The sequence below is a fragment of the Juglans regia genome, chromosome 9 (genome assembly GCF_001411555.2).
Source record: "Juglans regia cultivar Chandler chromosome 9, Walnut 2.0, whole genome shotgun sequence".
NCBI classification, from domain to species: domain Eukaryota; kingdom Viridiplantae; phylum Streptophyta; class Magnoliopsida; order Fagales; family Juglandaceae; genus Juglans; species Juglans regia.
The window spans coordinates 11,185,373-11,203,718 of record NC_049909.1 but is presented as its reverse complement, the minus strand read 5'-3'; the positions used below and the strand labels follow the sequence as shown (position 1 = coordinate 11,203,718).

The window sequence follows — 18,346 nt, the reverse complement described above, 5'->3', positions numbered from 1 at the left end:
TCCATTCAAACAATTTCACTATTACTAACAAACTATTTCACTACTATTTACAAATCATCTCATCTCCTCTCACTATCCAAACGAGGCTTTAGGCTATATTACCATAGTATTGATTCTATTCCGCACTACATTTTTTCTTTTTGGTATATTCCATTGTTTAACCTTGTTTGCTGTATACATTCTTCCATTTTTTCTTAATTAATTTCATCATCCTTTGCTAAGAAAATAAAAGTCCTTGTTAACTATACATGCAATCTTTGATGAGTGTAGGGCTAAGCTCCGACTCCTGTCAGAGTCAGAGCGAAATTTTTGCTCCAACTCTAACCACAATCAGAATCAGAGTTTGACTCCTATCAGAGGTCAGAGTTCCAACCTTTGTTTGGAGATCCGACCTCCAATCGGAGCTCCGACAATCTATTGGGCTAAAATGAAATAATAATAATAGTACTTAAATAAATAATGTGGTCAATTTCTTTTGTTAAATAAATTTATGCAAAAATAAATTTGATCCATTACTTGACATAGCACTATTAAAAGAGGTAGGTGTGTCTACGACTTGATCTAAAAATAAATATAAGACATTAAGACTAATAAGAGTATCATGTGCCATGTGTTGGGTCCTTGTTTCAATTTTTGTTTGGATCGAGCATAATGTAATGTAACTACATAAATATAACTGCATAAATTATTAAATATGATCACCAAAGCCCAAGTCCAAACAAAGATTAAAAAAAACTAAAATACAATAGTTTAGAAACTAAATAACATGTACGATATAGCCATAAGTTATAACAGTCTCATTTATAACGTAATAACAACATTGACTTATCTTTGGAAGATAACTACATAAATATTAAATGCTCATTTCACTCAAATCTCAATGGTCCATTGGTCATGCCTGAAATGAAGATAGAAAGTTGCAATCAATAAATGAAAAAATTGATAAAAAAAAACTGAACACGGTAAAAATAGAATTTCATTCTTACCAAGAAAGGGGGTTGTCTCAACTCCATCCCAACTCTCAAGGGGCATCTGTCTCAGACTCTTAATCATCGGCAATTATGTTAGGGTTTACAATTAAGTCTATAAAATCATAAAAAGTAGAAGTTAGAAACATTAAAATTAATTACATAATCATTTAAAAGCATATAAACTTACCCAATTCAAGCCTATAGCTCTCGACATCAATGCCAACGGTATCTAGTCCAATGGGTGTTTCACTTATCCAATTCTGTGTGCAAACGAGGGCCTCCATGGTTGACGGTGACAATAAACTCCAATAAGCATCCAACATGCGACCTTTAGTGCTAAATGCCGACTTTGAGCCAACCGTAGTAACAGGAATGGCTAACTCATCTCAGGCTACATGGGAAAGGACTGGATACTTGGTGGAATTAACCTTCCACATAACTAAAATACATCACTAGGTGTCTCGACAGCTTCCATAAAATATCGTTCAACCTCATATGTACACTATATAATATTCCTTGTTAACATGAGTTGATGATACTGCTGCATAATACGTTGACCTCTAACCCTTACAGATGGATCAATATCACCTAAGGAAGCTGTCGACCCTATCGACCTCGAATGTGAGGAGCTACCAGCTGCGGATGAAGGCTAACAATAATTGCTGTAGTAATTATATAGATCATCAATATCACTTTTTAGCACTCTAATAAACTCTGTAGCCTTCACTGCCCCGAGGACGGAATTTACCTAAAATTCTAGAAGGGCCAACTTATATCGGGGGTCAAGAATCATAGCCATAAATAGTAATCTATTTATGTTCTCAATATTCTCTCAATATTTATCATATTTGGTCTTCATCCTCATAGACATAGCAGATAACAATTCACTAGAGTCAGTACAACTATTTTCCAAGTGGAAGTGAAGTTCCGAGAGCTTGCTGAATAATGAGTTCGCAGTCGTATATTTGGATCCAGATAGCCGCATGGTTATGTCATAAAAATTCTTAAAAATTCAACAAAGTACCTCACACTGGTCCAATCATGTGCGTCCGGTGCACTGAGTCCATGTCTTGCTGGCTCCAACAAAGCATACCTCAGGCTCCCATCCTCCTCGACCTCCATTTGCTCAAACATTTTTTGGTACTTCTATGCCACATCCAACATCATGTATGTAGAGTTTCATCGAGTCGGAACATCCAAGCACAACATACTAGAACATTCAATCTTAAGATCTTCTGCTATTACCTTAAACTTGGCAAGCCTTTGAGAGGAACACCTCACATATCGCACAATGCAGCAGACTCGGGTAATGAAATCATCAACCTCTTTTAACCCCTCAACAACTATGAGGTTGACGATATAAGCACAGCATCGAACATGAATAAACTCATGGGCCCGGATGACATCATCTTTCATTGTCGTGTTCCGCTTAAACCAATCAATTGTTGTTTCATTAGCACTGGCATTGTCAACTGTAATACACAGCACTTTTCAAATTCTCCGGTCCTTTAAACAATCATTCATCTTCACCCCAATGGATGCACCTTTATGATCCACAATTTCTTTAATGCCAATAATTCTTTTATGCAAAATCCACTCACTGTCAATGTAGTGTGCTATGATATGCATGTAGCAGACGTTCTGTATGGACGTCCATGTATCAGTCGTAAACGACACTCTCTGACTAGTGGTAATAAACATCTTCCTCATCTCCGTCTTGTCTTTCACTTGCCTCTTCATACAATCTCGCATCACTGTATACCGTGATGGAATGGAAAATCGTGGCTCAACAAAGTTTAGAAACTTTCGAAAGCCTCTTTTCTCGACTGTGGTAAAGGGCAGAGACTGTGGTAAAGGGCATATCATCAGTAATTATCATCTCTGCAAGCATGTCCCTCAACATATTCTCACCGTATTGAGGGATGACCAATTTCTTAGTTTGTGTACCATCAGTGGCTGTAGAAGCTTGGTAACTGAGGTTGGTCTAATCAATGGCCTCCAATCCCTTCGTGATCTTATATCGTTGGCAACCATTTAGATATGTTATTAACACACTGGTATCTTACTTCTTCAAATGGTATCCACAAAGTTGCCCGCAGTAATGACATCTTGCTATCGAGTTCGCAATATTACCAGGAATTTTGGTGAAATGCTCCCATATCCACGACCTCTTTTTAGAAGGTCGTGGTGGTTGATCTTGCTCAATAGGCATCTCCTCCTCTTCGTTGAACATATCTTCCTTCTCTATATCTACTGGGAGTGGGAGTTGACTACTCACACAAGATGTAGCTACTCTAGATGTAGCTACTCTAGATGTAACTACCCTAGATGTGGCTCTAGGGATGGAAGTACCCACCGGTGTAAGAGTTGTAGCATTGGCATCCGCCACATCCCCTTGTGGACGATCATCTCCACTAGATCTAGGATCCATATCACAATCAATGAAGCTGAAAAAATAAATTAAAAGTAAAAAATTAGTTTAAAAAATAACTAGGCTATATTAAAAATTTAAATCAACGCAAAGATATAGGACATGTATTATTGTATCATAAAGTGTTCCAAAACATTTCTAATTTAAGCCAGCATCTGAATAAGATCAACTTTGACAGGTAAAGAACATACAAGAAACTGAATAATTAAATAATTAGAGCAGCTCATGTCAAACACATCATAAAAGTCAATTCTAATTTATAGATGCTTGTGACTAAATTAGTTACATAATTGTAATTTACAGCAAGGATTAACTGTGTTCCGTAAATTTTGAAAGATAGGAGCTTTGTGGACAAATTAACAAAAAAGTATATTGTTTATGATCAACTAATCAACATAATCATACACTGATATGGACATATAAGAGAGGAAAGACAGCGAAAATGTGGAAAATCTGGGAATTAGTTAAAATGTTACATTTGATAAAATAAACAACAATTGTGTTCCGCTAGGGACGTCAATTCGTAAACGGATCAGTATGCATCTAACAGCATAGAAGGGTCAACTGGCAACAATCTAGAGGCTAATACTCTTAATAACCTACCTTGTTTTAAAGTTGTACTTTAATCTCTATGTATTTATCCCAATCTGAATAGCTAGGTTAAATCATAATTACCTACATGTAGTGGACTGATTTTTAAGCAACAGAGAAGCAATCAGACATCAGAGTGCATTTGACTAACAGTAATTAAGAAACATCTACCAAAATTAACATTTTAATAAGCCCTTGGTCTAAGAAACAGCAACCCACCCACTTTTCCCATGGAACCTGAAAATTTTACTCAAGGATATCTATTTTCATTGCATGAATATGATACTTTCAATTGTTCTTGATACTTTCAGATTAAACACATTGTAATATTGCATGCATACAATACAACTTACAAACACATTATACATTTTATCAAACCTTTACTACAAATTTACAAAACAAATTCATTTCAATCACAACAAAATACTCAGACATGCATGCTTTGAGTAACGAAATACATAAAATTAAATCAAGCAATTTAATTTTAGTGCTCGGAATTGGGTTCTCACCGTAGGCTGAAGCTGAACGGATGTTGAAGCTGGGATTGAAGTCGCGGACTACGGAGGAGCAAAGATTCACGGCGGAAACATAGACGGAACGAGGCGGCGATGTGGTGGTTCACTGGTTCAGCCGTTCAGATGTGAGACTTGAGAGAGAAGGAGGAAGAAGGAAGAAGGAAGAAAGGAGAAGGGAGAAGGGAAGGTAAGGGGGGTCATGCGTTTTGGAACCCCGTGTGATGAAACGACGCCGTTCCACATTAAGTGGAACGGCGTCGTTTCATTTTTTTGGAAAAAAATCAATTTTACATCTGGATTTTTTTTAGAAAAAATTGGAGTCGAAGTTCGGAGCTTTGACTCCGACTCCAACACCCTATTCGGAGTCACTCCGCACTCCGACTCCGATTTCCGATCACTCTGACTCCAACTGAGTCAGAATCAGAGTAGATGTCAAGCGGAATCAGAAATTTCAGAATTTTGCACAGTCCTAGCTGAGTGACATTAAATTTCTTCTTGGCTCGTACAAGAAAAAAAAAATTGATTTCTCTGTGCACATCATTTACCGTTTCATTTTTTTCTCCATGTCTTTGATTGAAGGATAAGGATCCTTTCTATTTAAAGTTGACTTCAAGAAAGTATGAAATATTTCAGCCATTTCAGTTCTTGTCAAGTTAATATGAATTACTACCTTATATTTTTCAAATGAAATAGAGAGTTTCTGTATCTCTAACCCCTTTGGCATATTTGGATGTATAGAGTATATCAAAATTTTGTAAATAATAGTGAAATAGTTTGAGTGAAGATGTTTTATTTTTAGGAAATGAAAAAAAAAAATATTGAATAAAAATATTTTTTTAAAATAAGTATTGTATTAGAATTTTTTAAAGTGAATAAATAAATTAAAAAGTTATTTAAATATAATTTTGTTTCGAAGTTTGTAAAAATTGTATTGATTTTTGTATTTAAGTAATGATTTAATAAAAAAAATTAAAAATTTGAAATTGAAAAGTATTCTTTATTTGAGTGATGTTTGAAAATAAAATTTTAAAAAATTTTGAGAATCATGAGATGTTTTGATGTTTGTCAAACATGCCCTGAAATCGGCTAAACTTCTATTCTGATTAGGTCAATCCACACCATGGATCAGGGAAAACCAATGACAACTTTTATCCTGACTTTTATGTTGTTAGATGTTGGGTATGGGATGGACTGAGAGCCCATAATCAAAAAAGGACCAAAACCAGCCCAACAATTAAAAGAGCCTAGAAGGAAAAGTCCATTGTCACCACATTCGTAGTCCAAACAAAGAGGGCCGAATAAGGTGAAGAAGAGTCGAGTACAGCAAGGAAGAAGTAATTGTGATGAGCAATAACCAAGGAAGGCGATGTGGAGTCGAGTCTAAAGAGATAAGTCTCGTTTCAATTGAAAAGTAATTTCAATTTATCTTATTTTATTTTATCTTATAATTATAATTTTTTTAAATTTTTACACAAAATATTATAAACAATTTAATTTTTTCAAATACAAAAATAATAATAATATTAAAAAATAATATTCTAATAATATTTTATTCAACTTTTAATTTTCAACTTTCATCTCATCTCATTTATGAATCCAAATGGGGCCAAAATATTTTTAGGAACTCTTGTGTGTTTGGCAAGGTGGGAAATATTGGTAAAAGGACATAGAAGTGCTTAAGCAGCCAACAATCAAGAGATCATTTCAATGGCAACCTCAAAAAGGATGTTGGTTTAACAATAAATGCTTATTTCCGCGCAATTTTATCAGAAAGGTCATGAATTCGAGTCTATAAAGATACAATATCAGGACGATGATACTCATGATGTCCTAGTACGTCTTTGTTCAATTGGCTTGATACCATTTTACCGTATTATGGCTCAATTTGCCGTCTAAGCTCTTCTCACAAATATAAAATATAAACATAAGTATATGATAGCTTTCTAAATCTGTCTTCCCTTCCAAGTGCATAAGTTATCAAAGTAGTACATGGATGAGTTTCATGGTCATTTCAACATGGACAATAGTATTAATGCTGAGCAAACATATAATGAAGTGTATTTTGTATGAAGAACTTGTTTGTGAAAAGAGGTATTTACGAAACCAAGAAAAGAAACAAGAAAAGTATATTTATGTTCTTATTTGAAGTGCATTAATGAAGAATGGTGTAGATCTTCTCTCTATTTTTTTTTTTTTTTTTTTTGAATAATTTTCTGAATGCTTGTAGACTTAAAAGAAATGGAAATTGAAATAAATAAATGCTAGAGAAATGGTTGCAAGGAATTAGGAATTGCAGAAAAATAAAAAACACCTAAGTTGCAGTTTTCATCCTTTCATAGATTGACAATAAAAATGCTAAAATCCCTCTTCTACTCAACCACTAACCTATACGAAAGGATCATGATCGGAAAATGTAACAAATCAAGCACAAGTTATATCTTAGCCCCACATTCCCTACTAAGTTGTAAAGTCAGTTGAACAATAAAAGAAGACTATCAGAATCTTAAATCAGATCAAGCATCAATTGTGCCTAACGTCTACAATAGATCAAAATGCATGAGAAAAAATTTCAAACTTCTCCAAATATAACAGCATTACAACTCAATAAGATATGAAATGAAAATCAATGGGTAAATGAGCAAAGTCATGCCAATATATTTCTGGACTACTCCCCACAACCTAGGCTAGAAATTTAGCTTAACATCTTTGAATCCAAATATTTCATCCACTTTCTTGAATCTAACCGAAAGAAAATAAATAACATTAATCTCCTCCAAAACAGGGGTCTGAAACCGAAAACCCCTAAAGAAAAATCAAACTAAAATTGCTCAAAAAAAAGAAGAGAGCCCGGAAAAATGTCTTCTTTTTATACTGTCTGTGACCTCGTTCCAGCCCCTGCATTGCACGTCTCCAACCCCTGCGTTTAGCATCGTTCCAGGTCTCCGCAGTTTGCGCTTCCCCTTTCTTTTCCTCTATAGTGCGTGTCTTGCGCTAAATGGAGGCCACGATCCCTGCAGTGTGCATTTCCAGCCAGGTTCCTACAGTTGAGCGTCTTGCGCTACTCGTGAGTAGGGCTGTGCATAAAAAGCCCAGACCTAATCAATCCAAAAGACCCGACATGAGCCCACCCGACTAAAATCGGGTTCATCGGTTCACAGGTTTAATACACCCAACATCGGTCGAAACCGATCACCCGAATGTGACATTGGGTCTGTGAATGGACCAAGTCAAGCCCTCACCTCGTTCGCTCTCCTTCCCCACCATTTCTATCTGTCATTGTTAGGAGAGTCAGCAGAGGTAGGAGAAGACCAAGAAAGGTAGAGTAGAGTTGGATTGATAGTGACGACAATGGCTGTCTGTGTAGTTTCAAGCTGATTGAGTCCACTTTCCTGGCCTCCCTCATGCCCAAGAAAGAGATTTCCACCGACCGCTTCATCAAGGCTCACCCAGAATACGATGAACATGGAGTCCTCATCTCTATCTTCGGTATTGATTTTTCCTTCATATCTCTGTTTGTACAACTGCGGGATTTGAGCAGAATAGATGGCAATGATCATTATAATGGGATTTCTTCCTCTCCACAGACTTGTTTTCTTTTCTTCCTTTTTTTTTGTGTTAATCAAAACTAACAGATCGGTACTAATTGGATTTCTTTCTTTTTCTCATGTTATTATTATTTTCTCATCAATTTCCCCCTTTATTTCCTTCTCTTTGTCTCTCTGCTGAAGAATTCAAACACTTATTCTCTCCTCACAATATGAATTCCGTCAAACACAACTTGTTGACCAGTTTGTTTAAAACAAAGCAAGGCTTGGTGATCTATGAATAAGACAGAGAGGCATGAGATCCAGAATGGATCTTTTTAGTTTTTGCCCTCCAAATCTCCAATGTGCATGGCAGAATGAAAGAGGAGAAGAAGAACGAGTTCGACCCGATCCGAAGTTTACGGGTCGGATCGGGTCACTCCTAGTTAGAATTTTATGCAGGTCGGGTCGGGTCGGCCCCAAATTTGACTCGGACGGTTCGGTGTGCAGGCCTACTCGTGAGGCCATGATCCAGATCGTGCCATAGCTGTATGTCCTTGATGCGTAAGTTGATGCCCCTTGCATTTCGTTGTCCCCCTCATCTTTTGCGTGATCTTATGCGTGAGTCTGCTGCCCAGTGCCTTCTCTTGGGTGTTACCGTGCCAGTTAGGTATTTCCAAGAATACCCATGTGCTTTTAACATATTTTCCATAATGTCCTGCAACATAAGTGAGATATGAGATGAGTAAAATTTTAGGATATTAATTTTTGTGTGGACCAGTTGCATTACAACTCTTTTCAAGTGCAAAATACCAAAATTTAATATTGAGTCAAGTACTAAAAACTACTACATAATTAAGTGCTTAATTTATTTTTTGGTTAAATAATTCATTCACTTTAACAACTTAATCATATAGTTTTTGACACTTTATCTGTATACTCAAAAAATTGATACCAAATCTCCAATCTCCCCCTCCTCTATATATATATATATATATATATATATATATATATATATCAATTATGATCAAACCAAGAAGCCATATAATATATATATATATATATATATATTTACATATGCATATGTATGGTTGTATGATAAATACTTTGATTATAAAGAAATTTTATACAAATAAATTCTTGAATTGACATAGCTTGATCATATGATGTGTCAAATTATAAATTTATTTTTATGATAAAGTAAATCTAACATATCATATAAAGTCATATCAATTTATAAATTTATTTTTATGAAATTGGCCTAGTTTGGATACTGAGAATACTTTACTACTATTTATTATTTTATTATTTCACCTACTATTCAATATTATTCAATATTTCATCATTATTTTTTCACTATCATTTACAAAAGAGAAAAGCTTCAAACCGGATGGGTGACTTTGTTTGTTTTACACCCGACCAATAAAATTAAAACACGTAATACAAAATATTAGACTAATTGTAAATGTGAGTGCAGTGAAACCTCTTCTCCCCCCACAAATCTCCCTCTTCTCAACTCCAAAAATCTCCCTCTTCATCATCTTCTTCCCCACAAATCTCCATCTGCTCAACCCCGAAAATCACCCTCTTTTTAGGAGATACCATATTCTCAACCCAATGGTTTCAATCTGTCGAAAGCTTGGTCTCTCTCCATTGTTCTATGCATCATCTCAGCCACGAAAATCTCTCTCTTCTCAACTCATCGTCTCAACCCAGTGGTCTCAACCCGTCGAAAACCTCACTGGAGCTCTATCTAACTCATCCCATCTCCGTCGATAATATTGTCTGGTAAGATTGGTGTTTGTATTCTTTAGCATATATGTAAAGCTTGGTCTGATTTTTTGTTTGTTCGTTGCCCTCTGTTGGTCCCTTAAAACTTAGGGAGCTTATTTTAATATTTGAATTACCCAGCATATTATCTGATCTGTAGAGGAAGAGATTTGGTTTTTGGATCTTAACAACATAGATCCATGGAACGTGGTGGAACGTTGAGTGAGACTTGGGATTTGTTTCTTTTATCCGTTTCTGGAAACTTGGGGAATATTGTTTCAAATCCAATAGATATATGGTAGAATTTGGGATGGACATAGATCCATGGAACGTGGACTTGGGAAGAGAGTAGCCAAGGCATATGCATTCCTTCAATGTCTCGTAAGGCCAGTCCGTGACTCTTGGAGTCCCTCAAAATTGTCTAGGTAAAACCAATATATTTCTCATAATTGGAAACTTGGGGAATATTGTTTCAAACCAATATATTTTTGCCATTTTATCTTCCAAAAGTTTTAGCTCCTTGTGAAAGCCTTCCAGCTTTGTCAATTTGTCCAATTGTGGTTTACTTGCAGTGGAATGTTCTTTGTTTATGCAGAAGTTCAAGCTAGCTCTTATGCTTGTTTTGAACCCATGTGAGTTTAGTGGCCTTTTATATTCACTGAGTGTTTCTTATAAGGGGCCAACAGTAGCTGATGGAGTATTTTATTTTTCTTTGCAACAATATGGAAAGTAGTGGAGAATACACCATTTCTAGCTTACGGATTGGAGATGAAGCAATCTTGGGATGAAGACCACTATGTTATTGGTTGGCGATTTTTCAGTTGTCTATATTATAAGGTTAAGAAACAGTGTGGCTTGTTGTAAGCAAACCGCAAACCTTGGAATTATGAAGTCAATCAAAATGTAAATAGTTTAATGCTACATTAAGATGTACAAGGCTTATCGGGACAAGTTGTATTTATTTTCCGGATTAATTTATGTGGATTGTTGCAGTTGTGGTATTTATTTTCTGGATTAGTTTATGTACTTGTCTAATAGTTGTTGTCTACAAAGTTAGGTATTTGGATAAAATGGTACTTCTGGATGGATTGATTGCTGCCCAAAACAAAGCATACATGCTTCTCGAGAGACCTGGGATGCTTATAAATAATTGGTTTCGTGGTTGCTTAGATAAATATCACCAAACAGATAGACTTAAAAGAAACTATATTTTCCAAATATGAAGGCTCATTAATATTAATAGTGCTAATGTTCAACACAAAATGCCTTCTTACAAAATGAGTGACTTTGTTCATACTGACTGCATTCAAAATCAGCCCTATAACAATGGCCTTTATACTTACATTTCAAAATGCCTTCTTACACTACACGGTCAGCCCTATAACTATTGCCTTCTTACAATACATGGTCAGCCCTATACCTATTGCCTTCTTACATTCCCCATAAAGTATTGCTTTCTTACATTCAAAATCAGCCCCATATATCATTTTATCTTCTTACATTCAAAATCAGTCCTATAACTATTGATCTTGTGACATATGAAAATTCCACGAAGCATTGAAGTCCTCACTCTGTGACATGGTTAGATCTTGCATATTCCTACAAAAAAAAAAAAACAGAAGTTCTCGTTAAAAGAACTCAACAAATAACCATAAAATATCTAAGATAAGTGTGGTATTCATACATGTTAGTGGTCGGGTTTGGAGGTATGCCAACTCTAGTTGAGCTTGATTCTCCCATATTACTGCACAAAGAAAAGAAAAGAAAGGATTTACTTATAAAAAAGAAAAGAAAAGAAAAGATCCATCAAGTTAGAAGCTTGTATTGACAAAAAATAATTTGTGAATCTTGTCAAACAAGTAGTTAATGCCTGGGTAGTGAAAAATGTGCTGGTTGGGGTAAAAAATATGAGTTATTTTCAAAATAAGGGTTACTTACATCAAGTTAGAAGCTGTAGTGACAGAAAATAATTTTACAATTGTGCCAGGATTTGCCAAAATATGAACTTTTAAGTTTCTAAAACCAGTAGGATGGGCTGTATTTTCCTTGCCTTAAATACATACAAACATAATGAAATCATTCTACTTACCTTTGCATGGACACTTGCTTGTTATATGTCCCTCTCCTTTACAATCTTGTGACTGCTGACATACACAAGGATAAGCAAAAAAGGTAAATATAATGATAAAAGCCCAAAATCCACAACCCTTGTGTCAACAAAACATATATAGGTAATATAGAAATAGTATCACAATGACAGCTCCTGAGCCACTTATCAGAGAACGATAACCATTGAGTTAACTCCATCAATGTTCGATAAATTCAATATCTAGCAAATCTTCATAGCACATAATAATCAAACAAATCATAAATTTCTAAAAAAAAAAATAGTGGGGTCAAGCTCTCTAAATTTTCCCCTGATGCCAAATGCCAACAAAAGCCGCAAAAAATGTTCATGGGCTGGGTGAACATGTTGGACAATACACCCACAAAAAAATGGAAGCAGAAGTAAACTCGTTTCTGTAAAAACAGAGCAAATACACCCACAGCTGCAAATATACTCGTTCGTCGACTACAACCCCAGCCCCTGCCAGAGCAACAAATACACACAGCCCAACCCTAAAATCATCATAACCATGCAATATTTTCATTACTTACAGAAATTATATGGGACGACGAGCGACGACGAGCAACTCTGGGAAGGGGGAGAACGAACGACGAGGGAGGAGGGAGATCAAGTTTTGTTTTTGGGAAAATGCCAGAGAGTGAATCGGGTTTTTTTGGAGGGGGGGAGATGGCATAATAAATGGAATGCTCTGCATGCATTCCTATTGTTCAACTTAGTGAACCTCCTACGTGTCAAGTTTTTATTAGTAGGTGTAAAATTAAAAATCTCACTCGACCGGCCCCTAGCTGCTCCCTTTACAAAATATCTAAAAATACCTTACTACCTACCTTCAACATTATTTTATGATTTTAGTGCTTTTTAGTTCTTATAGAACAGCCAACGTCATCAACCAAGACAACGGTGGATTAGTTGCCAAAAATAATACCGTTATTATCTAGAAGGCAGATGGTGTAGGCGGTACGCTGTAGCATCTTTGAATCTTTAGGGTCTATTTTTCAACTCTATCTTGGTTGGTTTTGGAGCAACTTTGACTACCCAAAACGACGAGGATGAGCCTTAGAAATTTGGTTGAGACGAATACGACCAAACACGGTAAGTAGCCGCCGCCAAAAAGGAGAAGCTTCCACCACTGCTCATCAGCATTTATTTTCTATTTTTTTTTTCGATTTTCTAAGCTAAAACAAAAATGTCTTCTGGATAATTCCAGAATCTGCTGAGAGCGTACCCTAATAAATGATAATTAAATATTTTTATCTTCTTTTTACAATTTTGGAAACAGAAAATTATGAAAAGAAAGTATTAATAAATCCCAATATAACTTTATTCAGATTTCAGTTAGTAGAAAAATAATAATTATTATTATATTTTAATTTTTTCATAAATATGATAAATCCCACAATAATTAATACATAAATATCTACAAAATTTATTTAATTATATCATTCATGTGCACCACTTTTATAATTCTTAGAAAAAAATATTTTAGACACAAATAAATTAGATAAAGGTAAATTCATAAATTAATATGGTTTGATATAGTACATCAGATTGTAAAATTATTTTTATTATAAAATAAATTTAACAGATCACGTAAAATTACGTCAATTTATAAATTTATTTTTATATAATTTCTTTATATTTGTAACAATTTTTATTCTTAAAATTAAAAAGAAATTAAAACATTGAGACGTCAAAAAGGATACTGCCTTTTCACACGTGGAAATTTTCAGAACTTTGACTTTACACAACCACTATATAAAAACGAATAGGAAGGTGAAATCCCATTCCGATTCTATTCAGAAGAACTAGCACGTCTTTTCCTCTCTCTCTCTCTATTTCCATTACGTATTTTGTCGTTGAAACACAGATCAAAGCAGAGATTGAATTTGCAGCAAAAATGGAAGGAAACAACTCGTATGAGGCATCATGGGCAGACCAGTGGGACTACAGCAACCCAGATCCTGTCCCTGCCGGCGCCAACACCTCCGCCAAGAATAACTCAACCACAGCAAAGTACAAACAGAAGGTCGGAGAAGGCCTCGGAAAGACCAAAGCTGTGGCTTCTACTGGCGTCAAGAAGGTGAAGGAAGGTACTTCCTCCGGCCTTCGTTGGATCAAGGACAAGTATCATAAAACCACCCAGAAGCACTAGTATACCCATATCAGATCGCCATCGTCAATCTCAGTACTCCCCCTGGCCTGCACATCACGGCCTACCTTTTGATCTTTTTCTTTTTCCTTTGTAGTTTGATTGTGTACACACACACACATATGTATTGCTTCTTTCCTCTATTAATCATTTATTCATGTGTATCATACAGATCTGTTGAGTGGTTTTCGTGTATATATTAGAACAGGATCGTTTGATCTTCTTGAGTTACTTCATGCAGGTTTGGTTGATTTTTTCATTTTTTTTCCCTTTTTTGAGGATTAATTTGGCCTCAGTACTCCAGTTTCTATGAGATTGAACTCGCAAGATCACGATCATACACACGATACATAATCTTTTTCAAAAAAAGAAAAAAAGATAAAGGCCTTAGCAAGCCAAGTCAATGAGTTCTTAATTTGATCCGACGAATTTTTTATGGAAAAATGGTTGATCAATTCTTCCGGTCATGTTTTAAATAAAAAAGATCGTAATAATCCAGATTAATTGATCTTGTCATGTGAGGGCCCGGGCCCACTCATTCAGGGCAGGTTTGGGAGGTGGGATGAGACACAAGATTCTCATCTCATTTCATCATTACATATTTTTCAAATCCCTATACAAAATATTATAAACAATTCAATTTTTTCAAATTCCAATTCAACTTTTTCAAATCTCAATACAATAATAATATCAAAACATAATATTTTAAACAATAAAACAAAAAATAAAATTTTTATCTCACTCCCCAAACTTGCCCTCAACGTAATGTAATTGGTCAAAAATCGCAGGTGATCTGCAAGCAAATTATATGTTTGAAGGGCTGGTTTGATTCATCTTATGGTTTCAATTGAAAAATAAAATTTTAGAAAAATATTATTAGAATATTAATTTTTAATATTATTATTATTTTAAATTTTATAAAAATTAAATTATTTATTATATTTTATATAAAAATTTAAAAAAATTATAATAATAAGACGAAACATTTTTTGAATCCAAACAAACCAATAGTTGAAAGTTGAAACCAGACCATCTTCTAACTCCAACTGCAAGCTGATTAAACCTGTTTGGATACACTATTTTCTTCTGATTAAACTTCGTGGTTAATTTGCACAAAAAAAAAAAATTGAGCTTTTGGTTAAGGCTAGAGATAAAAGAGAAAAGGACCGTGATCACAGGAGAATTAACGCAGCTCTCCAATCTAGTGTGGGGCTAGAGCCTTATGGTTAAGGCCGGGATCATGCATGGCTTGGATGAGTAGTACTCCCCGCTGTATATCATCTATGCTTGCGAATGGTCCCGCCCTAAATGCTTAGACGTAAGGTCAGTTCGCAAATTAAAATTGCCTCATATTTTTTAGAAAAAATTATATTTGTAGTCAGGAAACTTACGAGTGCCGCATGTTCTTTTTGAAAAAACGAGATAAATATATGATGTATATAAAAAAAATAACTTTTTAACGATAGACTCCATTCTTTTTCAAAAGAGTGTGTGACACTTGTATAACTTATAATTGTATCTAGTATTACTTTTACGATGGATCTCAATTTCTTCAAAAGGTCTGCACAAGACTTAATTTAGATCTATATAGTTTAAATTTTTAGGAGTGCTATCCGCCTTATACAACCAAATAGCAACACGCTGCATCCGACCCCAGCTCCGCCTGAGCGAGGTAGCCATCTTGCACCCTTGGGCCTTGGTCTTCCACCATAGCCATCCATCCCTGTCGAATGGGCGGGTGAATCTCTTAAGTCCCGCCCTTTCAAAATTCGTTCTTTTTTTATTTTTTTAAAGAATTACCCATTGAATTTAAAGGTAATAAAACTTGCCATTATAATTAGGGGTGTAAACAAAAAAAATCAGTGAACTGGTAAGCCAGACTGAACCGGTAGGTTGGTCCTGTACCGAGTTTGGTTCGGTCCAGTATCGATTTTATTTTTCTTAAAATCGGTCAAAATCGATCCAGTTCTAATTTTTCTTTTTCTAAAACAGAACCGAACCGGACGGATTCATATATATATTATAATTTTTTATATTGTATATAATTTTTATATATAATATATATAATTATATATAAAATAGTTTTGTATTATATGCTAAATTACTAATTAATATAATATTTAATTTTAAAATCTAATATCACTATAGTCTATTGTCTTAATATATAGTTATACTAATACTATATCACTATAGTTTATAATATAATATATCACTATAATCTATAATATAATTATAATATAATTATAATATAGTATATAGTATATTAAAACTAGAAAATTGGACCGGAACCGATAAAATCGGAAATATCGGTTTAGGAGGGTAATTGGTGTGAAATCGATTCTTAAAAATATAAAATCAATGTGTATTAATTTGGTCTCAAATTTTATCTAAAATCAAATTAAACTGAACCAATTACACCCCTAATTATAATCATTAATGGTGAAAACTTATAATAACGACCGACAACGTAAATGACTATAATAATCCATTGGCATTAGAGTCGCGGCCTTCCTGGCAAGAAGCTGCTTTTTCTATTTTCTAGATTTAATTAGGGCAATTCTTTTATAATTAATTGGCACTGGGGCGGCTTCTTTCTTCGCGGGAGCTTCTCTGTTTTTTTTTTTTAATTATTATTATTCAGATTTAATTAAGAATATAATTTTTCTTTTTGATAAGATGTATGAGATTACTATTCACATCAAACACTCCACACTTATAAGAATGGGTTCTGTCGCTGAAGGTCTGATGTTTGGATTGTCTCCCAAGAATAAATCTTCTCAACCTCCTAACACTCCACACTCCACATTATTTTTAACTTTTATTATTTTTTTCTTTTATTAAATATTTATTATATGAATAATAAATAGAAAATTTAAAATAATTTTTAAAAAATAAACTCAAAAAAAAATTTAAAAAAAATATTAAAAATTTTAAAAATTAAAAAAAAGGTGGAGTGTGGAGTGTGGTGGAGGTTGTGTAGCAAAACCAGTCTCCCAATCATAAAATACTGATCTTAAGCGACACATGGTGGGCACCAATGAACACTTCTTAATTAATTAAATAGGGTTGATAACTTCATGCATGAGGTGGTATCTTCCTTTATTTTAATTTATTCCATTTGTAAGCATCTATTCTATATAATCTCCATGAAATGTGTGACAAATATTTATATTTTTTATAGTCTATTTCTTTAAAATATATATATATATAAGTTCAATATATTAAACACATTAAAATAAAATATAAAGCTCCCTTTCTAATCTTTATATCTAAAGTCCAAACAGTAGTTCATATATCATATAAATAGACAATTTCTTTTTGTCTACTTTCTAAGCTCCCTTTTTACATTTGGTCTACTGGTTTGTGTTTGTCGCATTTATTTAACATATATAGTAAGACTACCCATTTTATAATTACTTAGTATCATATTTCATAAAAATTACTAATTCTTTGAAATTTTTAATCCAATTTCATTTTAAAATTTTACATATGAATTATAAAAATATATGGAGGTCTATGTTTTTAGACCAACTTGAGAGCCTTATCAAGTGGAAGAGAAATAAATTTATGAAAGGAATTCTACCATATTTGTTATTCATTTAATATTGTCTAAAATATTTATACGTACGGACAATAATAAATATTGTATGACTTAGTTAATAAATCTATTTGTTTCATTTAAAATCCTTAAATTCGGACAAGAACTTAAAAACATTTTTTCCTTAAAAAAAAAAAGTATTATAGCACCGAATTATGTACAAAGCGAAGCCAACTAAAGGAATATTCATAATTGATAAGTATTGTAGAAACAAAAGAATTACATAAAACCAAATCCACAAAGTGACGTAGTTTGATATGATCCGTTAAATTTATTTTACAATCTAACGTACCTTATCGAACTATGTCACTTTATGGATTTACTTTTATGTAATATTTTTATGTTTAAATATTTATCTTCCTAATTACATTCTTATTGTAGATGTAAAAGTTAAGCTATGATTAGGTAACTAAAATGCTAGAGTTTATCCTATCATTAAGTAAATAATTTTGGATGAATGTAAATTCTTTAATGACTTTATCTATAACAATATTAAATTTATCTAAGAGATATTAGAGGTTGTTTGGATAAGTCATAAGTAGAAAAATCGAGTCTCAAGGAATTTCCATTTATCCAGAGAAGAGGTTGATCTGAAATCTGATACTGTAGTGAAGAGTTATCACGAAATGTCAGCATTTCGTCAGGAGATGACTTCGCGATTGTCAGCCA

General features: G+C 33.9%; 1 protein-coding gene across 1 annotated transcript; it reads left to right on the top strand.

The window, feature by feature from the left end:
• Positions 1-13,719: 13,719 nt before the first annotated feature.
• On the top strand, positions 13,720-14,250 carry LOC109000277. The gene has a single exon (XM_018977106.2). The coding sequence runs from the start codon at positions 13,828-13,830 to the stop codon at positions 14,080-14,082; it is 255 nt and encodes an 84-aa protein (XP_018832651.1). The 5' UTR covers positions 13,720-13,827; the 3' UTR covers positions 14,083-14,250.
• Positions 14,251-18,346: the final 4,096 nt, after the last annotated feature.